Source organism: Leptodactylus fuscus, chromosome 2, assembly GCF_031893055.1.
Source record: "Leptodactylus fuscus isolate aLepFus1 chromosome 2, aLepFus1.hap2, whole genome shotgun sequence".
Lineage (NCBI taxonomy): Eukaryota > Metazoa > Chordata > Amphibia > Anura > Leptodactylidae > Leptodactylus > Leptodactylus fuscus.
In genome coordinates, this window is record NC_134266.1 from 263,725,286 (window position 1) to 263,751,148 (window position 25,863).

General features: G+C 44.1%; 1 protein-coding gene across 6 annotated transcripts in view; it reads right to left on the minus strand.

Annotated features, from left to right (window-relative positions):
- FAT3 (FAT atypical cadherin 3) overlaps nt 1–25,863 on the minus strand; it is a 502,317-nt gene that overhangs the window by 8,926 nt on the left and 467,528 nt on the right. For all 6 annotated transcript variants that reach the window (XM_075266169.1, XM_075266167.1, XM_075266168.1 and 3 more), the window contains 4 exons: nt 15,819–15,953; nt 15,379–15,536; nt 5,914–6,382; nt 673–826 (listed from right to left, as the gene is read on the minus strand). In XM_075266169.1, the coding sequence (XP_075122270.1) occupies nt 673–826; nt 5,914–6,382; nt 15,379–15,536; nt 15,819–15,953 (916 nt within the window). The remainder of the gene's footprint in view (nt 1–672; nt 827–5,913; nt 6,383–15,378; nt 15,537–15,818; nt 15,954–25,863) is intronic.

The following is a 25,863-nucleotide window of genomic DNA, read 5'->3' on the forward strand; positions in this document are numbered from 1 at the left end:
TTTCCCTACAGCGCCCCCAAAGGAAAAATGAAAAATGACACAATGTCCATACAATGGAGGACAGGACGAGTCCTCCAGAGTGAGGGACACTCTTTATGATCACTCTCCTCTCTGGCCATAGACTTGATATGGATCTGACCTAAATAGGTATTGACTGTCAGGGAATGAGGTGGCTCAGGTGACCGCTGCGGCCAATCACTAGCCCTCAGGGTCACATGTTGGGTAGCAGTGATGTCACAATACTGATACCCAACATGTGAGGCCGGTGTTGCGGCAACCAGTGTGTATGCAGACTGGAATGGGGGACCCGGCGTCGGAACAGAGGCGAATATCACTTTTATTAATATTATTTTAAACCTCCCCCGCCCTTCCCAGGATTTTCCAATTTGCTTGGAAAACCCCTTTAAGCGTAATAATGGGAAAATCCCTTTAAATGCTACAATTTTGACTTCCTTCGGATACCACTAGAGGGAGCTTATGATCTTCCTGAATACAGATTTCATTGTGAGTTTACCAGGAGCATCATAATGCCATATGCAGTGAGCTCCCCCTAGTGGTGACCGCAGGACGCCAATAAGGTGACCATGTAACTCTATGGCCAGCACGGCCTGTGTTACAATAATAAACATCAAATCCGTATCCGCAATGATATTCAGATTCACCGCTACTTACGTTAACCCCCTCAGACCTGTCCTGCAGGTGCAGATGAATGAATTCCCGATAGGATCGCAAGTTCCGCCGTTGCGGCAGGGATTGGGGAAGCATGCCGTGATCTCAGATTCGCAGTTTTTTCCAATGAACTGGGATGGGCACGTGCACTGGTAACCTGCACAGGAGAAGACGACAGCGGTGATCAGTAATACACAGGGAACGGCACAGGGTGACAAATTCAGCTCTGCTACATCTACATATTCTGAACAAGCTGTGACGCTCTCTCGCTTTCTTATGGGTAGAGTTATCATAGTGTTGTCAGATCCACGTTCACAGCTGTAATACTATAGATGGCGCCAAAATGGTGTAAATAGATTTCGGACACCCTTTTCCTAGACAGAAATTTAGCAACATGTAATAAATTTGCCGTACGCCATATCTTGATACAATTTTCTTATTAAATTTCTTAATTAGACTTAGCCTTTAGCTTGTCCCGTGCAGCAGAGCTGGGTTTGTCAGATGTGCAGTCACAAAGTTTATTGTTTCCTTTGGCCTGACACGTTGCCGGGTATTTGTAGTAAAATATCTGAAGTCGTTATCACAAAATACTACTCCAAGGAGGTAAATAACAGCCTCGGCTCTGCTACATATACTGTACATTATAGAATACAATATAGGGGAGATGGAATGTTCAGCGATTCTGCTTCACTACATGACACAACAGTGCCATCTGCTGTCAGGATGGGGTTACTACAGCACAGACCATTTATTACAGGATTACAATGTAGTATAGACTCTGATCGCTGGGGGGCTCACTAGTGGGAACAGTTTGGGTTTCAATTCCTCACATTGTCAGGACATATGTTTGCTGTCAGTGAATGGGAACATTCTAGAATATATTCAGAAGCAAACCTGTCTGTTTCATATCTATCTCCTATCTATCTATCTATCTATCTATCTATCTATCTATCTATCCATCCATCCATCCATCCATCCATCCATCCATCCATCCATCCATCCATCTATCTATCTATCTATCTATCTATCTATCTATCTATCTATCTATCTATCGCCTATCTATCTATCTATCTATCTATCTATCTCCTATCTATCTATCTATCGCCTATCTATCTATCTATCTATCTATCTATCTATCGCCTATCTATCTATCTATCTATCTATCTATCGCCTATCTATCTATCTATCTATCTATCTATCGCCTATCTATCTATCTATCTATCTATCTATCTCCTATCTATCTATCTACAGTCCTATGAAAAAGTTTGGGCACCCCTATTAATCTTAATCATTTTTAGTTCTAAATATTTTGGTGTTTGCAGCAGCCATGTCAGTCTGATATATCTAATAACTGATGGACACAGTAATATTTCAGGATTGAAATGAGGTTTATTGTACTAACAGAAAATGTGCAATATGCATTAAACCAAAATTTGACCGGTGCAAAAGTCTGCGCACTTCAACAGAAAAGTGACATTAATATTTAGTAAATCCTCCTTTTGCAAAGATAACAGCCTCTAGTCGCTTCCTGTAGCTTTTAATCAGTTCCTGGATCCTGGATGAAGGGATTCTGGACCATTCCTCTTTACAAAACAATTCAAGTTCAGTTAAGTTTGATGGTCGCCGAGCATGGACAGCCCGCTCTCAAATGATCTGAAAACAAAGATTGTTCCACATAGTTGTTCAGGGGAAGGATACAAAACGTTGTCTCAGAGATTTAACCTGTCAGTTTCCACTGTGAGGAACATAGTAAGGAAATGGAAGACCACAGGGACAGTTCTTGTTAAGCCCAGAAGTGGCAGGCCAAGAAAAATATCAGAAAGGCAGAGAAGAAGAATGGTGAGAACAGTCAAGGACAATCCACAGACCACCTCCAAAGAGCTGCAGCATCATCTTGCTGCAGATGGTGTCACTGTGCATCAGTCAGCAATACAGCGCACTTTGCACAAATAGAAGCTGTATGGGAGAGTGATGAGAAAGAAGCCGTTTCTGCACGTACGCCACAAATAGAGTTGCCTGAGGTATGAAAAAGCACATTTGGACAAGGCAGCTTCATTTTGGAAACAAAGATTGAGTTGTTTGGTCATACAAAAAGGCGTTATGCATGGCGTCCAAAAAAAACAGCATTCCAAGAAAAACACTTGCTACCCACTGTAAAATTTGGTGGAGGTTCCATCATGCTTTGGGGCTGTGTGGCCAATGCCGGCATCAGGAATCTTGTTAAAGTTGAGGGTCGCATGGATTCCACTCAGTATCAGCAGATTCTTGAGAATAATGTTCAAGAATCAGTGACGAAGTTGAAGTTACGCCGGGGATGGATATTTCAGCAAGACAATGATCCAAAACACCGCTCCAAATCAACTCAGGCATTCATGCAGAGGAACAATGAGAATGTTCTGGAATGGCCATCCCAGTCCCCAGACCTGAATATCATTGAACATCTGTGGGATGATTTGAAGCGGGCTGTCCATGCTCGGCGACCATCAAACTGAACTGAACTTGAATTGTTGGTCCAAAATACCTTTATCCAGGATCCAGGAACTGATTAAAAGCTACAGGAAGCGACTAGAGGCAAAAGGAGGAGCTACTAAATATTAATGTCACTTTTCTGTTGAGGTGCCCATACTTTTGCACCGGTCAAATTTTGGTTTAATGCATATTGCACATTTTCTGTTAGTACAATAAACCTCATTTCAATCCTGAAATATTATTGTGTCCATCAGTTATTAGATAGATCAAACTGAAATGGCTGCTGCAAACACCAAAATATTTAGAACTAAAAATGATTAAGATTAATAGGGGTGCCCAAACTTTTTCATACGACTCTATCTATCTATCTATCTATCTATCTATCTATCTATCTATCTCCTATCTATCTATCTATCTATCTATCTATCTATCTATCTATCTATCTCCTATCTATCTATCTATCTATCTATCTATCTATCTCCTATCTATCTATCTATCTATCTATCTATCTATCTATCCATTATCTATCTATCTATCTATCTATCTATCTATCTATCTCCTATCTATCTATCTATCTATCTCCTATCTATCTATCTATCTATCTATCTATCTATCTATCTCCTATCTATCCATTATCTATCTATCTATCTATCTATCTATCTATCTATCTATCTATCTATCTATCTATCTATCTCATATCCAGTGCCGTAACTAGTAATGGTGGGGCCCCGTGGTGAATTTTTGACTACTGCCCGGAAGAGCAGGACATCACCTAAAATGTGGGACTGTCCCACTTTCTGGGTTCCATGCTGGACCCTAACAGATTTACACCCATACCCTTAAAGGGTTAATGTCTACGGTGCTGCTCTAAAGTATTTTGGCTCTATCTATCTCCTATCTACCCGGTCTATACAACTAGTTCTTCTAGAAAGTTCTTTCTTGCTCAAATTCTCCAAGTCCAATAGCAAAGGAGATAAGAGTCAGATGAATGCAAACTGTTTAGACAATGTTCACACTACTACTGTGAACATCCATTGCTTTCATCCATCACAGGATAAGAGCAACGGACTTTAACAGTTATAGAGTGAAGCACTCGGCCAGAGCGCCCTCTATCTGTGTCCATTCCCATTGACTCTAGTGTAAACAACATGGCGGACACTTTCATCTATCAGGTTTGTTTACTTTTGTAGTGGGGAGAAAAAGTAAAAAACATGAAGCAAGAAAACTTCCGCCATGTCTTATAACGTAAGAGTGAGGTCAGTGATTGGGCCACCAGGTGTCACATGGACACATCGAGTATCATAACATCATGGCGCTCAGTGTGCCCATGTGACTGCTGGTGGACCAATCACAGGCCTCAGTGGTGACCCAGATACATGACCTCACCAAGGAGGCGGAGAGAGTGTAGGAGACCCAAAAGAGGCGACAAAAGGTGAGTATGAATGTTTTTGGGTTTTTTTTGTCACCACCCCGGGGCCTCCACCTAGAGAAATGATATAAATCTAGGACCCGAGCTGCCAAACCTGAATCCTGAATCAGTTTCTATTCACTGACAGCAATCTATGTAGACCCGTGACAGCGAACCTATGGCACAGGTGCCAGAGATGGCACTCAAGAGCCTTCTCTTTGGGCACCCATCCGTGGAACAGATTATATTGCATGGGGGGCACTGTGCAGAAAATTGTACTGTGTGGGGACCACTGTGGAGCAGATTGTACTATGTGAGGGTCACTGTGGAACAGATTGTACTGTGTGGGGGCCACTGTGGAGCAGATTATACTGTGTGGGGACCATTGTGCAGCAGATTATATTGTGTGGGGGCCACTGTGGAACAGATTGTACTGTGTGGGGACCACTGTGCAGCAGATTATACTGTGTGGGGGCCACTGTGGAGCAAATTGTACTGTGTGGGGGCCACTGTGGAGCAAATTGTACTGTGTGGGGGCCACTGTGGAACAGATTATACTGTGTGGGGGTCACTGTGGAGCAGATTGTACTGTGTGGGGGCCACTGTGGAGCAAATTGTACTGTTTGGGGGTCACTGTGGGTAGATTGTACTGTGTGGGGACCACTGTGCAGCAGATTATACTGTGTGGGGGCCACTTTGGAGCAGATTGAACTGTGTGGGAGTCACTGTGGAGGAGATTATACTGTGTGGGGGCCACTGTGGAACAGATTATACTGTGTGGGGGTCACTGTGGAGCAGATTGTACTGTGTGGGGACCACTGTGGAGCAGATTATACTGTGTGGGGGTCACTGTGGAGCAAATTGTACTGTTTGGGGGTCACTGTGGAGCAGATTGTACTGTGTGGGGGCCAATGTGGAGCAGATTGTACTGTGTGGGGGCCACTGTGGAACAGATTATACTGTGTGGGGGTCACTGTGGAGCAGATTGTACTGTGTGGGGACCACTGTGGAACAGATTATACTGCGTGGGGCAGATTATACTATGTGAGGGTCACAGTGGAGCAGATTATACTGTGGGGGGGGCTACTGTGGAGCTGATTGGATTGTGTGAGGGTCACAGTGGAGCAGAAAGTTCTATGAAGCCTCATTCATATGACCATATTTTGCAGGTCTGTATTTGTGTGCAATTGTGGATCCGCACACTATTATGGTTAAATTGCCGTGTTGGCACTTTGTGATAAATTACTAGGTTTTGAGTTGCAATTTGGGTGCTTGGTCTCTAAAAGGTTCGCCATCACTGTAGACCATGGGAAACATATTGATTATGGGATGGTGATGGGATCCAACATGCAGTACTGAGTATTTACCACCAGATGGCACGCTGGTACAGCTCCCTCCGTTCTGGCAGGGCTTGCGTTCACAAGCATCAGGGTAGAGCACGCAGCCAAGCTTTAATTCAGTCAAGCCGACCACTTCTGCAAAGCTGCTTCTCTTGTTCTGAAGTGGCAGCTCATTGTTATTCAGGATGACGGAGTCCAGGCATCCCTGGAAGCCTCCCAGGACCTGTGTACTCCTTTTGTCAGTCAGGCTTCGGACATTTTCCACTTGCACCTGAGCTCCAAAATAAATAGAGCTATCAGTGCTGAGGGTCTGGTAGTAAAGTGGCGCTTTGCGACGTTCCACGTAGCTATCATCCAGCGACAAGCTTGTGAAATTCCGGTTCAGCTCCAAAAAGACGGAGTGCCAGTTCCCATCATTAACCGTCCTGCCAGAAATTCCCAGGATTCCTGGGCCGCTGCCACAGTCCAATTGGAACCAAAGCTTACCGTCCACTATCTGCAGGAGAGAAAGGGAAAGAGTCAACGTGTGGAAGGCCGAAACGGGCGTGTGATGGGGCTGGGGGGGCGAGAAGACAGCGCGGTCATCAGATATACAGAGGGAAGATGGGATACATTGTGTGCAGATATACAAAGCATATATAGAGCAGGGGATATTGTGGCTGCAGATATACATCATATATATAGATCAGGGGATGTTGTACACGTAGATATGCGTCATATATATATATATTGTAGATCAGGGAATATAGTGAGTTCAGATACACATTATATATATATATATATATATATATATAGATCGGGGCTATAGTGTGTACAGATATACATCATGTACCGTATATAGATTAGGGATATTGTAGCTGTCTATTAATCTTCTAAGTGACCGCCCTGTGTCTGTAAGAGTGGCCATTATGGAGCAGAAAGATATTATACACAGATATAAATATTACTGTGCCCTGATACTGCAAATGAGTGGGGAGAAAGGAGGATAGAGATAGATAGATAGATAGATAGATAGATAGATAGATAGATAGATAGATAGATAGGAGATAGATAGATATTAGATAGATAGATAGATAGATAGATAGATAGATAGGAGATAGATAGATAGATATGAGATAGATAGATAGATAGATAGATAGATAGATAGATAGATAGATAGATAGATAGATAGATAGATAGGAGATAGATAGATAGATAGATAGATAGATAGATAGGAGATAGATAGACAGACAGACAGATAGATAGATAGATAGATAGATAGATAGATAGATAGATAGGAGATAGATATTAGATAGATAGATAGATAGGTGATAGATAGATAGATAGATAGATAGATAGATAGATAGATAGATAGATAGATAGATAGATAGAAGATAGATGATAGATAGGAGATAGATAGATAGATAGATAGATAGATAGATAGATAGATAGATAGGAGATAGATAGATAGATAGATAGATAGGTGATAGATAGATAGATAGATAGATAGATAGATAGATAGATAGATAGATAGATAGGTGATAGATAGATAGAAGATAGATGATAGATAGGAGATAGATAGATAGATAGATAGATAGATAGATAGATAGATAGATAGATCACATTGCTAACCTTATGTACTACAGTAACCTCAGCATAGACATTTCCTTGCTCGCTGATCTTTTCATCCTCCATTACTACATTCACAATCTCCTGACAAACATTTAACACTATACTCTCCAGGTTGCTCAGTACAGACAGGACGCCCCCCACATATCCGGGGTCACTCCACAGGCTCACATGTAAAGCCTAATTCAGAAGACATATAATGAGACGTGACGCAGACATTCCCAGTAACCAATCAGAGCCCAGCTCTTATCCTTTCATCCCAGGTTATGAGATAAGAGCAGCGATCTGATTGGTTGGTACAGGTGAGGACTCCATGTAATGTCTACTCTAGTTTTGAATACCTAAGGCCTTGTGTTTTCAGTGCGGTATAATAAGTGAGTGTATGGCGGCTGTAACCCCAGCTGGAGCAGGTTATTCCACCGCTCTTTGGTTCCTCTGTATATTTCATGTTTGCGAGGCAGGAGCCGTCATCACTCACGCCAAGTGACAGGAGTTTAGAGCGGATCGGATGTCAGGCCGGTTAATTCTGCACATGTGAGAAGCGGCTGCTCATGAAGCATCTCGGCTATGTGGCCTATCACAATATACTACAAATGGAGACCATGATGGGGGTCAGTTGTCACCGGTGAGTGGGCCCAAATGACTCTATTAAGGGATGTCATCGAGAAAATTGGGGTAACTCAAACTCCTAGGCCCCAGAAACAGAATCTGTATCAGGATCAGCATGGTGACAAGGCCTATGGCTGCAGCCCCAAAGATAACCCAGGCCTAATTGAGGCTGCGGCCTCTTCGGTCCTATTGGTATATTAATGATGGGGTTCTGCCCCCCTTTATTTTGTGAACTGGTTACTAGCCACTGGCTCGGACGTTAGTATTTATACTGCCATACACATGGATCGGGTTTTCAAAGCCCCATCCACGTGGTACAGAAAAAAAATCAGCACGGAAATCAGTGGTCGAAATTGGTCAGTACTACAAAATCTGTGGTGAATACTACCCACCGGACTTACCCCAAGAGGGGTTGGTATAGAATTAGAAAAAAATGTGTTCTCTATTACAGAAACAGCGCCACCCCTATACACAGATTGAGTATGGTACTGCAACTCAGCCCTATTTACCATGCTCGCATTGGATTAAGCAGCAATACCAAACACAGCCTGTGGATAACAGTGGCGCTGTTTCTGAAAAGGAAAGCAGCCATGTTCTTTCAGGTCCATCTTGGATGGCTGTTTTAAAAGGATACTCCGGGACACCCAGAATCTCCACCGATCAGCCAGTTGACTAGGCTGCAGGGAGGTGAGTGGTTGCCCAGACTGCAATTAGGTGTAGAACCTGGAATCCCCAACAAATGCTGGTTGACGAGGTTGGCATGGGGCCTAACAACTGGAACCCCCACCGATCAGCTGATCTGCTTGATGTCAATGAATGGAAGCCATCATGGTTTGTTTTCAGGTGATGAAAATCAGTTCTGTGCAATCACCGCCATCATCTCCTAAAAGCAAACCGTGAATTTTTCATTCATTGTCAGCAAGCAGGAAAATTAAAAAACTCCTAAATTTAAGAAATGTTTTAAAAAAATTGTGAAAGTGTTCACAAGGAATAACCTTAAAGGGGTTGTCCGGGATAAAACGTTCTTGGCAAGGAGGCCGGGGAAGGTAAAAAAAAAACCAAACCCTATACTCAACTGTCCCCTATGCTCCGTTGTCTCCCACCGCGGTCCAATCCAGCAGCCTAAGGAAAGGAACTGGGATGTCAATCGTCACCTGTGATGTCTCGTGCCCTTTCCTGAGGCCACCAATTGGCCTCAGTGGACTCTTGCCGGATCAAGACCCCCAGAACAACTAAACCAGACCTCCGTGGGAGAAACTTCCCTGGTTCATTGGCCTATTTTGCCAAAAAATGGTACAACCCCTTTAATTTACTGAAACCGCAATCCCCTGTCAAACTAAATTGAATAAGATTTCAATCCCCGCGCCTCTATGCAGACCCCAAAAGACCCTCCGCTTCCCCGTCAGCTTCTGAATATCATCTGCCTATTCCGCAGCGCACATTATAAAAATACTTTTGGGAGTAGATCAGCCGTATACGGTCCATCTGTAAGTCCATATACTTAATGCCTACAAGATGTCTGGGGAATTGTGTGTACTTTATGGCGGGTGTATCTAATTAAAATGTTGCTTGTTTCACAACTGGGAGTCTTTCCAAGCTGCGAGATTTGCCAACATACAGTAAGAAAAAAAAAGCCGGGATAATAAGAATCCCGGGTAACACATCTCCTTCACGTCTCGCCAGGAAGATTCCATTTACCGCACTGACGAGGAGTCGGTAAAACAGAACATAAGGAGAAGTAACGGCTCCAGCCGTGGCCAACGCTGAAGGTGATTTCGCAACAAATTAGGATTCCGGCCTAGATGTTCTAATCTCATTATACTTCTTAACCTCGTTCATTTCACCAGCAGATGTTGGGAGAAAGGCTGCAACCCTTTCCATATGGTCCGTAATGATTTCCCAAGAAAATGTGTCAGGCGGGCCGGACATTTTGTTTCAATCACGGTTGCAAGTAGATAAGGGAAGGAAAAATGACTTTCACATTGTTTTACTTATCCTTATTGGGATGTCGTTAAAGGGGCCAGAGACTTGATAACAGGACAAGGACCATTTAAAGGGTCACCAAACCCAAGGTCAGACTAATAGAAGAGCAACGCTCCAAGGCGCGCCGCTTATATCAGTCAGACATGGGCACGTATCTCTTCGAGGCATGTGATGGCAAAGTCATATTCATGGCGGCAGACATGTTTGTTTTAAAGGGTCACTAAATCCAAAGTTGGAATGTTATTAAAAAACAGCTTTAAGATGACACCAATGATATCATTCACATCCATGTACAGACATCTTCAAGGAGGGTCTAAGAAGTGGAAGTATGTGACGTAATTGTGAGCGCAGACATTTTTCTACTTGAGGTTGCGGAAACTTAGATTTTTTTGGTTGCGTATTTGCGGTGGTTTTTTGAGCCTAAGACAAGAATGTCTACAAAAGGAATAGGAGATATATGGGAAGTTTTTATACTTCTACATTTTGGCCTATCCTCTCCTGGCTTGGCTCAAAAAACCGCAGAAAAATGAGCAACAAAAAAAGTAGAATTTTTGGAACGTGGACCTTTGGACCAAACTGGACCCTCCATGGGTGACCAACCACCCAACAGGCTCTCACCACCTAATGGGCGACCAACAATCTCGCCAAGGACCCCGTAGAAGGTTTCTAAACTGCCTCTATGGTACATAAAGAAAATATCATCAGGAGCAAACAAACGCAAACAAAAAGTGGCCTGTGACTCCACTATTGGGCCACCAATGTAGAAAAGCCCGGTATTTGTTTGATGACCCTTGCCTCCTTACACTGGAATCCTGCACCCAACGAAATACGTGAGGGAACCAACCCTCTGAGGTTGTAAGATGAAGTAGTGACCATGGGGGCAGACATTTTTCTTCTGTTTACCTCCAACTTTAGTAAGTGTTTGACTGGCCCACCAGAATACCAGAAGATCCTCTATGGTCCCCAGGCCCCAGATAATAATAATAATAATAATTTGAAGGATTTTATGGTCTATTTTCTAGCACCTGTTGGAAGAAGGACTCCCTGAATAACCTCAAAAAATGGTGGGCTGACTGTAGGTTGCATTTGATGGAGATGGGGTTCCATAGCAAAGATAAAACTTGGGCCCTCCATTATTGGGCTGGGTTGTGCCGCCGAGGAAGAAGGATCTGGTGTTTGTTCGATGACCCTTGTTCCAGTTCCCCACCGCCTTGTTTGCCTACATCAGAGCTCTGCACAGATTCCCACCACCCAACGGGCGACCAACCATCTCTCCAAGGACCCCATAGAAGTTTTCTAGACTGCCTCTATGGTACCTATAGAAAATATCAAGTAGGGCAAACATCTAACAAAAAATACCTTGCCCTGTGACTCCAATAAGATTTGCTTACGTCTACCTCCATTCCCCGTAATTGCCCCCCTGGTGCGGCCTTTACAGAAGTTATCGGCCTCTGGTGGAAAGAAAGTTAAACACAGGAAGCTTTAATGACTTGTAACGACGCCGTTGCTGCCGCCTAGTTCTACGGCAAAGCGGCAATTTACATACAAAAGCTTTTAAGAGACTGCGCGCGGAATGCAGGATACAGCGATTCGGAGGTCTCGGGAGACGGCCAGCACCAGCCAGCTCTTCCCTTTAGTGTTATATTATGTATGAGAAGGAATTACACTCATTTGGTTTTGTAAACTGAAATTAAATGCACCTTTATACCTTAACCCAAAAATCTAAGCGGGTCTTACGAATATACAAGCCTATCCCTTTATATAGAACTTACTATACCTGATATTTTGTAGCTCTGCTACATATGGGCATAGCTATAATCAGCGGTAGTCTGAAATCTCATTATCTATGTTTAAAGGGGTTGTTTGGGAACTCAGGGTCTTCCTGTGGCCTTAGTGGTCACAGGAAAGGAAAGAGTGACGTCACTCACATGTCACCGGTCCCGTTCCTGTTACCGTTGAGGCCATTGATAGGCCTCAGCAGTCACATGCAGTACAGGACTTCACCTGGCAAAGGCAAGCTGCGCACTGGACTGGACAACAGTAGCGGACACCAGAGCATCGGGGACAAATGAGTCTAATTTTTTTTTTTATATGATTCACTTTGCCTTGGCCTCCTCCCTGGATAACCCCTTTAACTCTGACTGGGTTCTGTGTATCTACAAGAGATTACGGAGTTCGTCTGACTAGACAACCTCTTCTTCTCATGAAGATCAGCTGATCTCCAAGGATCTGGCAGCTGAAGGCTCCAGTGATCATCTTTGATTGCCAGATTGTGGCCAGCTGCACAATTTTCCAGCAGCGGCCACTGCAGGAGACAAGTGGTATTACACGATGAATGGATAACCATATAACACAGGGCCCCACTGAGTCCTCCACAGCAGAAGCTGTTCGTACTGTATTTCTCTGGTTACTACAGGTGTATCCAGAGCAAGCCCCTTCCCCTAAATAATGGCCAAATACCCTAATAGGGTACATAGGATTACAGACTGTACCGTACCTACTGTTCTTTTAAAGATACCAAAAACTTGACAAAGACATTAAGACAAAAAGTTTCTTAGCCGCTGAGGCTTATTAAAGCGATTCAGGCGTAAAAATCGGAAAACATCATATTTATATGTTCGGGGTCCCTGAGCGCGCTCTCTCTGTGGAGGTTAGACATAATAATTAATTAGCGAGGACGAGGTGGGAGGGGGGCGGAGGAGAATCATATAATAGACCATGTAATTTCGGAGACCTCCGCCTGTGACTTTCCCAATACCGTGTGTGTATAATTATATCGTAATACGGCGATGCTCTATTTACACCTCAGCCAATAGCTGTTTATGCCGATGAATGGCACGTATGATTTTAGGTTATAGGCGACCCACTGGGCGCAAAAAATGAAGCTGAGATGAGGACTGTGCGGAACGTTTACTGAATATCAAAGCATTGAGCGAAAAATCTATTCTGTATAAGGCTGCAAAAAAATTATACCGTATTAATTACTGTTATTAATCTCGTTATTGGAGAAAACTATTGTAGGACTCATCCTGAGCCTCCTGGTGCATGAAGAAAATACAACAAACACAAGTTACTCTACTGCAGCCGGAGAGAGGGAGCAATGTGAACAGAGGTAGCAGAGCTGAGTTTGTCATGGTTTGTTGATATATAGTCTGTATGTTCTTCTATGGGGTTGTCCGGACTTAAGCTGAGCATGGGGGACTGTTAACCAGCTCCCAGGCCGATCAGGTGTATACAGCTATATACGCCCAGATGTACAAAGCTCCATCACTGCAGTGCAGCGCTCATTGAAGTAAGTTCTATACAGGGGACAGTGCTGGCTCTGTATAGGGTATAGCTGCTTGGTCTGGAGGATTGTTGTCGACCCCCCTCCCCATTCACCACCAATCAGACAGAGCCAAGACAACTCCTTTAATAACTGCTTATGTAGTTGTCTTACACCTGCATATGCATGATATATGCCAATAAATTCTATACTAATACATTGTGTAGGACAGTATAACACTGTATAGAGATCTATAGAGCAATGAAACTAATGGAGCTTGTGGCTCAGTCAGTAAAATAACAGCCTTATATAGGACAGTACAATAATATATAGAAATCTATATAGCAATGAAACTAATGGAGCTTGTGGCTCGGTCAGTAAAGTAACAGTCTTATGTAGGGCAGTACAATATTATATAGAGATCTATATAGCAATGAAACTAATGGAGCTTGTGGCTCGGTCAGTAAGGTATCAGCCTTATATAGGACAGTACAATATTATATAGAGATCTATATAGTAATGCAACTAATGGAGCTTGTGGCTCAGTCAGTAAAGTATCAGTCTTACGCAGGGCTGTACAATATTATATAGAGATCTGGATAGCAATGAAACTAATGGAGCTTGTGGCTCGGTCAGTAAAGTAACAGTCTTATGTAGGGCAGTACAATATTATATAGAGATCTATATAGCAATGAAACTAATGGAGCTTGTGGCTCGGTCAGTAAGGTATCAGCCTTATATAGGACAGTACAATATTATATAGAGATCTATATAGTAATGCAACTAATGGAGCTTGTGGCTCAGTCAGTAAAGTATCAGTCTTACGCAGGGCTGTACAATATTATATAGAGATCTGGATAGCAATGAAACTAATGGAGCTTGTGGCTCGGTCAGTAAAGTAACAGCCTTATATAGGACAGTACAATATTATATAGAGATCTGGATAGCAATGAAACTAATGGAGTTTGTTGCTCGGTCAGTAAAGTAACAGCCTTATATAGGACAGTACAATATTATATAGAGATCTATATAGCAATGCAACTAATGGAGCTTGTGGCTCGGTCAGCAAAGTAAGAGCCTTATATAGGACAGTACAATATTATATAGAGATCTATATAGCAATGAAACTAATAGAGTTTGTGGCTCGGTCAGTAAGGTAACAGCCTTATATAGGACAGTACAATATTATATAGAGATCTATATAGCAATGAAACTAATGGAGCTTGTGGCTCGATCAGTAAAGTAACAGTCTTATATAGGACAGTACAATATTATATAGAGATCTGGATAGCAATGAAACTAATGGAGCTTGTGGCTCGGTCAGTAAAGTAACAGCCTTATATATGACAGTACAATGTTATATAGAGATCTATATAGCAATGAAACTAATAGAGCTTGTGGCTTGGTCAGTAAAGTAACAGCTTTATATAGGACAGTACAATATTATATAGAGATCTATATAGCAATGAAACTAATGGAGCTTGTGGCTCGGTCAATAAAAAACAGCCTTACATAGACTGTTTCTTGGGTTCATATCACTGCAGATACCTAATGAATAAAGTGAAATGTTTCATTAATAGAAGATCTCCCAGGAACCTCTTCATTATGAGTCGGGTGACAGTAGCTGGAAACCGGGAGATCCCTGAGAATACTGGATGAGTTGACATGTCTGTAAAATAACATGACATCAGTGTGTCTCGTAACTCAGTTGCCCCCCAGGATTGCTGACATGACACAGAAGCCTGGAAGAGGATGAGGACCGAAGACGTCTGAGAAGGAGCAGTGGACACTTTGAGGAAGCCCAGGAGAGAGGTGAGGCATGGTGAGTATGTTCATTATTGTGTGCACCTTCACCGGGGTCCCTTCAGTATATAATGCCCATCTACTATACAATGCCCCCCATCATATCATATACATGGCCGGCCCTAAGGCCATACATAAAGAATCATGGACAACCCCTTCAACAATAGAAGCAAGTTACTAAACCAGGCATGCCAGGGTTACTGCTTAACATATAGGTGACTTACCTTCAGGATCATACAGGGGTTCGATCTCGTGTACATGATGATGGCGTTGTTCTGCAGAGTCCGCATTCGCAAGCCCAGTCTGAATTCGTCTCGCTTACTGTTCTCCGAGACCCGGTATTTAATGTAACTGTTTCCAGCAAAACTGAGTGACGTATGTCCTGAAAACATAAGCAAATATATGTATAATATATGTATAATATGTGTATGTGTTACCTTCCAGGATACATCTGCAGGCCTAACATCTAGGAGGGCTCGGCAACCTTCGGCCCTCCAGCTGTTGCAAAACTACAACTCCCAGCATGCACACTGGCTCTGCTGTTCTTGGAACTCCAATGGAAGTGAATGGAGCATGTTGGGAGTTGTAGTTTCTCAGCAGCTGGAGCGGCGAATGTTAAAATCTTCTGGCGGCCTGGATAATATTACTGACTATTGGATCTTACCTGAACATTCTCCGAGTTTGCCTGGTGGGCACTGGCAGATAAACGGTCTCCGGCTGACTTCGTACCCCACACATTGCATATCCTCGGGACATGGCTTGTTCAAACATGGATCTGCAGATCCTGGGCAGAGTCCACCTGAAACATATGGAGGAGACTTAGAAGAAAGAGAACTATCTGTTTGTACTACGCAGATGGCCGGGGATTCTGGAGATGCGAGGCATGAATTATGAGGCACAGATTTGTATTCCTGCAGAGATGGTTCAGGTCGGGTCACACAAGGATCCCATTACTTTATTGGGGAGTGCCATTGTCAGGGTATGTTTGGCACTGTAGTGCTGGGGGTTCTGGTTCTTAGTGAGGAGATCCAGGTGGGGTATGGAGGATATGCCTTATGGGAAAAATTTTGATATTAATTTGCACAATAGTGGTAAGATAAGAGTCCCTGTAACCGAGACGGTTTTGTAAATCATATCCTATCTGCAGCAAATTCTGCAACGTTCGGCAATAGCCTTAAACCATGAGGGTAAGTTCACATGGAGTATTTTGGTCAGGATTTTGAGGCCGTATCCGCCTCAAAATCCTGACCCAAAAGATGGCTCCCATTGAAATCAATGGAAGCCGGTCAGTTCTTTTATCCGGGAGATGCGAGATGCTCACTCCTCAGGCCGTTTCGCCTCACGATTCGGCCTGAAGATGCTTCCTCCTCCCGACTAGGCCCATTCATTGGGCCTAAGCCGAAGCAGAGTGCCGACATTCAGTCACGGCTACTCGTTTCTTGGTCCGGAACCTGAGGCAGCCTCCGCTTCAGGTTCCGGACCAAAAAAACCTCAAGATGGTTCTGATAGAGAAATGTAGCCCTGTGTTGACTCTCTGAGCCACCATGACACATGATCATAGCCTCCGACCTGTGGCTCTCACATTGAAGCAACACTATAACTCCCAGTATGCACTGACAGGCTCCGATACACCATCTCGGCAGCAAACAGGGCCTAAAATTTTATGCGCTACGTGGAATGTAGATTGTGTCGCCTTTCTGAGCTATTACATATGACAGACCTACAACCTGTGGCAAAACTACAACTCCCAGCATGCACAGACCCCGATACACCATCTCAGCAACACGAGGCCTGTAAATGTTCCTATTACGAGACATGTAGTACCCGGTGGCCTCTCTAAGACCATACCACACGCGATCCTCTTAGATACACCGATCCTTAGAAGTCTCTTGAGTATTTTGGCCTCTACAGTCGCCATCTATGACCATTACACCATAAAATCTTGCACATACTTCATCCCGGGCAGCGGCGAATACGCGACAAGTTAATCTTCCCATATAGCAAAGGTAAAACATATAAACTTAACTGGAGCGTGTAAGAAGAAAAACATAGAGGGGATCATTTCCTTAAATAAGTGCCATCTGGAAGACCTACTTAACTTCCTAGGCAATCCATTACAGCTTTGATGGAAGGCCCGTGTGGCGTTGACATGGAAATGTTTGGCTTACGTCTCCCGACCGGCCTCGTATTATCGAGACAAATATATATTTTCTTCCAGGAATGGGTAAATTACAGTTTTCAGAAATGACACGGTTCAATTACTAACCCAGACGAGTTCTACGGCGAGTGACAGGCGCAGATTTTGTGTTACTGACTTGTCCGCTTTGCTGAAATTGACTGATGTGACAATAAGAAGTCGGGTTAAAGGAGTTCTCCGGGGGTAGCGTTATTTTGGACTGTGATGTGATATTTAGGGTTGAGCCGATCTTGAGATTTCAGGATCGATTTTAAAATCCAATTTCTGATCATTTTCCAGCCGACCCCGAGCTCAAAATTTGCTCAATCGCCGATCGGGATTTGATCTTGCATGATCCCGATCGCTCAACCCTCATTGTATATTATACAGTCCTATGAAAAAGTTTGGGCACCCCTATTAATTTTAATCATTTTTAGTTCTAAATATTTTGGTGTTTGCAGCAGCCATTTCAGTTTGATCTATCTAATAACTGATGGACACAGTAATATTTCAGGATTGAAATGAGGTTTATTGTACTAACAGAAAATGTGCAATATGCATTAAACCAAAATTTGACCGGTGCAAAAATATGGGCACCTCAACAGAAAAGTGACATTAATATTTAGTAGATCCTCCTTTTGCAAAGATAACAGCCTCTAGTTGCTTCCTGTAGCTTTTAATCAGTTCCTGGATCCTGGATAAAGGTATTTTGGACCATTTCTTTCTACAAAACAATTCAAGTTCAGTTAAGTTAGATGGTCGCCGAGCATGGACAGCCCGCTCTCAAATGATCTGAAAACAAAGATTGTTCCACATAGTTGTTCAGGGGAAGGATACAAAACGTTGTCTCAGAGATTTAACCTGTCAGTTTCCACTGTGAGGAACATAGTAAGGAAATGGAAGACCACAGGGACAGTTCTTGTTAAGCCCAGAAGTGGCAGGCCAAGAAAAATATCAGAAAGGCAGAGAAGAAGAATGGTGAGAACAGTCAAGGACAATCCACAGACCACCTCCAAAGAGCTGCAGCATCATCTTGCTGCAGATGGGGTCACTGTGCATCGGTAACTATACAGCGCACTTTGCACAAATAGAAGCTGTATGGGAGAGTGATGAGAAAGAAGCCGTTTCTGCACGTACGCCACAAATAGAGTTGCCTGAGGTATGAAAAAGCACATTTGGAGAAGCCAACTTCATTTTGGAAACAAAGATTGAGTTGTTTGGTCATACAAAAAGGCGTTATGCATGGCGTCCAAAAAGAAACAGCATTCCAAGAAAAACACATGCTACCCACTGTAAAATTTGGTGGAGGTTCCATCATGCTTTGGGGCTGTGTGGCCAATGCCGGCATCGGGAATCTTGTTAAAGTTGAGGGTCGCATGGATTCCACTCAGTATCAGCGGATTCTTGAGAATAATGTTCAAGAATCAGTGACGAAGTTGAAGTTACGCCGGGGATGGATATTTCAGCAAGACAATGATCCAAAACGCCGCTCCAAATCCTCAGGCATTCATGCAGAGGAACAATTACAATGTTCTGGAATGGCCATCCCAGTCCCCAGACCTGAATATCATTGAACATCTGTGGGATGATTTGAAGCGGGCTGTCCATGCTCGGCGACCATCAAACTGAACTGAACGCGAATTGTTTGTCCAAAATACCTTTATCCAGGATCCAGGAACTGATTAAAAGCTACAGGAAGCGACTAGAGGCTGTTATCTTTGCAAAAGGAGGATCTACTAAATATTAATGTCACTTTTCTGTTGAGGTGCCCATACTTTTGCATCGGTCAAATTTTGGTTTAATGCATATTGCACACTTTCTGTTAGTACAATAAACCTCATTTCAATCCTGAAATATTACTGTGTCCATCAGTTATTAGATATATCAAACTGAAATGGCTGCTGCAAATAGCAAAATATTTAGAACTAAAAATGATTAAGATTAATAGGGGTGCCCAAACTTTTTCATAGGACTGTATATATAGTGGGGTTGAGCCGAACTTGAGATATCAAAATCCGATTTTCGATCATTTTCCAGCCAATCCCGAGCTCAAAATTTGCTTGATCGCCGATCGGGATTTGATCTTGCCTGATCCCGATCGCTCAACTCTCATTGTATCTTATATATATATAGTAGGGTTGAGCTGATCTTGAGATTTCAAAATCCGATTTCCGATCATTTTCCAGACGATCCCGATTGTGAAATTTGCTCGATCGCCGATCAGGATCTGATCTTTCCCTTGGTGTTATCATACCGTGGTAGTCATGGCTGGAAGTCTTCGAGGGGTCTTATGATTGGACCCCTTATTGGGACCTATGACTGGTAATGCAGTATAGGGGATCTATTACTAACTCTGTTAGAAGGGTCTCGTGACACTATAGCAGCCCTGTTATGGGGCCTTGATGGAGTCAGTGGAGTCCACTGTTGTGTGGACCCTTTGGCTCTGTCTTGTGGCTGTCATACTATAGCTGAACATGTTAGAGGGGTCCTATGGCTAGAAATTTTATTGGGTCCTATGACTGGACGACTGTTGTGAAGACCTATGGATGGTATTTTGAGGGAGTTTGGTAACCATTAGTGGATGACATTGTTGTGGGGGTCCTTTGGCTCTGTTATAAGCTGGAAGTGTTATGGAGTCCATGGGATCACATTGTTGTGAGGGTCCTTTGGCTCCAGTATGAGGGTCACACTTGTGGCTGGAAGTATAGTGGTCCTGTGGCTACAACTGCAAATGGGTGATATGATGGGCAGTGTTATGGGGGTTCTTTTATAGGGGTCTAAAGATCTGCCCCCTTATGGGAACTCAATGGCTTATGCCTCATGCTCATCAAGTGTCCTTCCAATGTGTGTGGCGGGATGCACTTGGATGAGACTTGGAGTAACATTCGAGTGCCTTTTGTTTTACATTCACATCTATGGAGGCTTCCAAATCATTCTGTTCCAGATAGGACCTGTTCTATAATAGTCCGTGTCATCGGAACAGAATGGACCGGAAGCCCCCAGTCCTAACAGACCAGACCAGTCGGCACAATAAGGCCGGGTTCATACGGGGTTTTTTGGGACGGATTTTGACGCAGAATTCGCGTCAGAATCCGGCTCAAAAACCCGCCTCCCATTGAACTCAATGGGAACCGGTCATTTCCTTTTTCCGTGAGCTGAAGAAGCAACCTGCCCTTTCTTCAGGTGTCCGCCTCGCAACACCTCCCTCCCGACTAGGCCTATTCATTTGGCCTAATCTGGAGCGGAATGCACTGCACCGGCATCCAGTTGTGGCTAACCATTTTATGGACTGGAATCTGAGACGGCCTCCGCGTCAAAATCTGATCCAAAAAACCCCGAGTGAACCCGGCCTAAAAGGCAAGGAGCCAGGCCTGAAAACAAGGCGCGGTGAACCTTGCAACCTCTCTGTACACGTCAGCATTGTCTATTTCCCCGCGTGTGACTGTATTCTGCCACCGCGCTCTCCCAAAAGATATTCTGCAAATGTCAACATATGTTTATTCATATAGCCGCTCATTCATTCCAGCGACGCATCTGATAACTATTAATGCCGGAGAGTTTTGCATTTCAAAACACATCGAGATACGACTAAAACAAACTAATTGTCGTGTTTCTAAACATGTCGGATTGAGAATTGCAACAATTTTCTACCTCTGCGGTTGCGCCTACGCTCAGCCAGAACAGCTAGCCATCAATATTAATGTAATGCAATGTAATTCTATTTTCTGTCCAGGATTATGGGGGCGGCCATCTTGCCTGAGCTTCTCCTCTGCTCTGTTAACAGCATTTAGCGATCTGCTTTACAGCGGTCTCATGGCCATAGGTAGCAATAGTCTGGAGCCGGCTCATGGGTGAGTTTTCTAGACATGTCCTGTGCAGGGAGGGGGAGGAGATAACCCCGTGACATCATCTATTATCAGTAGTGGATGCGATGATGGTACCTATAAAGGTGTTATCTTCTATTGTAATCCTCTCTGTGATGAAAATTGAGGTGGCAGCTGCCAAGAAAGCTTCTACAGATTTGGCAATTGTTATTATTAGGCTTAGTGGTCAAAGTGGAAATTGCACGATATAGTATAAAATAAGATCTATAAAAATATTTGAAGGAAAGCAACGGTTTACTAGTCAGACGTGCACATTCGCCCATGGACATGACTTTAGGGGCTGCAGGGGAAACATTTCCACCCTGGACCTCACGCCTCAACGTTCTGACGCATATGTAGACACCAGGTGGGGGCCCTATTATAGACTAGGGCCCAGAAGCTTCAAGTTACACCCCGTTACATTCACCAGTCCCATGATGCCCAACATTTTAACCCCAAACCATGAGGCCAAACAGATATCATCTCTCAGGTTGTTCTATGGCAGGTTGGTTAGAAAATTAACGCTGCAATCTGATTGGCTGGTCTGTGTACCGTAACCCCGCCACTTCTCCTATGCACTAGTTGTATAAGCCCCCACCACTATAATCTTATAACTGTATTCAGTATTGGTTATTCATAAGGATTTCAGCTCTGGAGGTGTCTTGTGTCTCCACTTGTCACTATGGTGTATGATATAAACAACTCTGGTTCTCGATATGGTCTCGCAATAATTGTCCACCCTTACCTTTGCTCAATTTTACAACGTGCTACCTTGACAGGCCGCAATGCCCAACACAACCACTGGGTGGCCACGTACAGACATCTCATGACAATAATGCAATGTTATGTTGTTTTGAAAAGATGATCATCCTGGGATATGCTGAGCCATGAGAAAGGTAAGTAATGGCACCTTCATAAATGGCCAACATTGGGCGGGGAGAATAGAAACACAGCCGGGTCATATGGACATCATGTCCACGTCATATCTGAAATAAACGAAGTGCAGTGCGGGTCACACGTTCCCAAGCACAGAGCAGATCTCAGTCGTGTTACATAGCTTGGAACGGAGCGAGTTCAGCTACATTCCTGTACATTCAGCACACGGGCGACATATGGCATTGATCAGCTCAATATGTTCCAGATTACAGCTAATTTAGATGTTCATGTGTCTTCACTAAACCTGATTATAAGATGCAAGGCGGTGGGATTAAAGAACACTGCAGAGCAGCCATTTTTTACGAGGGTGACCCCCGCGCTTACATTTACTATTGCTCGCTTTGTTACACTTTCACATCTGCTTTTAAATGACTCAAAAAATTGCATGCAGGCAGCAGGTGCCGTCCGCCCTCCGTGACTGTCTATATATTAAGCCGCGTTATTTCTTTATAGTTTAACCCTTGCCGTACACGTTAGCTTTAGGAAACTATAACCAGGCTGCAGAACAGATGCGTTTTAGGGTCTGTTTTACGACCACATCACCCCACCCTCTGCGGCTTTACCTGTATGGCCTAAAGGTGTCCACTTTGCAACAATATTGTAAAAGAGTTTGGAAACCCTGAAGAAGTGATAATCATATAAAGGGAGATGCCTCTGTTTTGATTTTGCATTGTGGCCCTTGAGCTATCAATGTCCTTAAAGGGATTTTGTCACCAGAACCCAGTATATCACCCCCGCTTGCAGATAGATAGGTTAGGGACTCCTGAATACAGCAGTGCTTTCCTTTTGTGAATCGCTGCCTCCGTTGCTGAGATATTGCTGTTTTTGTTGGGCAACAAGGGCGCTGCCATTGCTCCAAGGAGCTCATAAACCTATCTATATCTTGGCAATGGAGACCCCGATTCACAAGGGGAAAACACCGTTTGAGTCAGGTGACCCTAACCTATCTATCTGTGGGGCTGGTTGATATAGTGGATTCCGGTGACAGACTCCCTTTAAGCATAGCACCATCTCTTTAGAGCAGGGGTCCTCAAACTTTTTAAACAGTGGGCCGGAGGCAGAGCAGGTCGCACAGACATCGGGAGCGGTGCCCTCCAATAGGTAAAGTGAAGTGCGCTCCATGGCCTGGCCCGAGCTCCCCAGGAGCTTCATTATAAATGCACGCCTGCCGGCGTTTTCAACGGGGCCAGACAGAAGTGCTTGGTGGGCCGCATGTGGCCCGCGGGCCGCAGTTTGAGGACCCCTGCTTTAGAGTATTAAAGGGGCTGTCCAGGAATTAGAGTAACCCATATGGTAGCTGGTCACCTGATCCTGGTGTTCCATTGCTAAGTTCATTGATGCCAAAAGTTCTCAGACCATATGAACATGGGTATTGGACAACGGAACCCATTTTAACACATTGGTAGGCCCAGTGCAACGTTTTCATAAATGGGCCCACCATGAATATCTGACCCACACAAATTATGCCCCGTCAGTGGTATAATGCCCCTTAAAGGGATTCTACCATTAAACTACCTTTTTTTCTAATGAACACGTCGGAATAGCCTTAAGAAAGGCTATTCATCTCCTACCTTTAAACGTGGTCTCCGCCGCGCCGTTCCGTAGAAATACCGGTTTTAAACGGTATGCAAATGAGCTCTCCGCAGCAATGAGGGCGGGCCCCAGCGCTGAAACACCGATGAGCGCGTCCCCATTGCTGCCCGAGAGCTCTTTCCTGCGCCGCCTCCTTCTTCTGCAGCAACTCCGTCTCTTCTGGCTTCTCTTGCTCTTGTAGTTCTATACAGGAGCATAGAGAGGCCACCCCAAAATGGCTGCCGGCCAGCTCCTGTATTGAACTGCAAGAGCGGCTACCCAAGAATGGCCGCTGGCCGGCTCCTGTATTGAACTGCAAGAGCAGCTACCCAAAAATGGCCACCGGCCGGCGGCCGTTTTTGGGTAGCCGCTCTTGCAGTTCAATACAGGAGCCATTTTGGGGTGGCCTCTCTATGCTCTTGTATAGAACTACAAGAGCAAGAGAAGCCAGAAGAGGCGGAGTTGCTGCAGAAGAAGGAGGTGCCGCAGGAAAGAGCTCTCGGGCAGCAATGGGGATGCGCTCATCAGTCTTTCAGCGCTGGGGCCCGCCCTCATTGCTGCGGAGAGCTCATTTGCATACCGGTTAAAACCGGTATTTCTACGGAACGGCGCGGCGGAGACCACATCTAAAGGTGGGAGACGAATAGCCTTTCTTAAGGCTATTCCAATGTGGTAATTAGAAAAAAAAAGTAGTTTAATGGTAGAATCCCTTTAATGGTCCCATACAATAGAATGGCCCATCACACTATCAAATGCCCCAGGTCCCCCACACTGGCCCCTCATACATTAACCTTTCCCACCCCAGTGGCCCCCTGGGGACAGATGAATATGCTTTATTTTTTATTTTACACCCTCCCTGGCCTCCAATTCCTAGACCACTCCTCTAACAGATGTAGCAGTGCTGAATTTGTAATGGTAACACTCCCGGAGTGCCAAATAACAAACTAAAATTCATCGTTACTGTTATGATTTCCACACCCGACCGCCCGTCGTATTATTCTATTTTATTACAAAAAGGACATTAACAGGAAATATTTCACCCCTTCAGGATCCCGTTAAGGTCGGAGAAAACGCCACGAAAGGAAGGAAAGCAAAACAGTGAATGTCACTGGGCCGGGGGAATAATACATGCAGGAATTTTTAAGCAATTAGACGATGTCATAATAATATGACAGGAATGCGAAAATCTTCCGTGTTTTTTCGACACGCCGCCACCCCTGGAACGCTTACAAAGAGCGCGCGCGCAAGCGAGGCTTCAGTCTTTCAATTTGTGTCCACAAGAACGCATTGTTTCCATAAGTGTTGTAAATACCGGGTTGGCGGCGTTGGCATCCATTCACACTAATGCATTCTTTAATTTGTCTTCAATAGCGAACCCATGTTTAGGATCTGGGCCGTACAAGAGGAGATGATCCGTATTCCCCGCCTCGGCAATCCTGATGAATGATGAAACAATAGGCCGGCCGCTCCTCTGCTATTAGTGCTCTCGGTTAGACCTAGGACTCGCTACGATATATAATTAGGCGCAGACAGCTACCGCCGATTTACCCTGATTTTCTAAAAATACCCAACCCTACAATCATTCGCAGCGTGCGAGCGAAACACAGGAATAGCTAATAGGTTGCTTTCTTAGTTTTCTGCTTATTGAAGCGTTTTGGACACCAGTCGTGGCAGTCACAAAGATACCGTATTACACTGCTTCGTAGTGTTACCCCAAGGCATAGTATGGAAAACATGGCGGATGTCAACATTTTTGTGGCACGTACCAAAGCATCCATGCAGGCCCTGTACAGTACCAAAATCCCATATACTATACAAATAACCACGCCATCCAGTGACCAACTGTAAGCAAAAATACCGCATATAAAAATAACAAAACCGTGTTTTAGTCCATAGTGCCGTACATAACTATGCGATATCTTCACCATCGTAAATTGCACAAAGTTTATAGCAGTACCTCACATCATAAATACCACCATATGGTGCTCCAATACAACGCTCAGCTAATATGACAAAACAGTGCTCACATAATACTGTTGTACAGTGCTCTAGTATTACCCCAAGCAATGGTCAAGTACTACCACCATATAGATCAATGCTAAAATAATACTTCTGCACAGTGTTCCAATACTGCTTCTATACTGTGGTCAGTGGCGTAACTA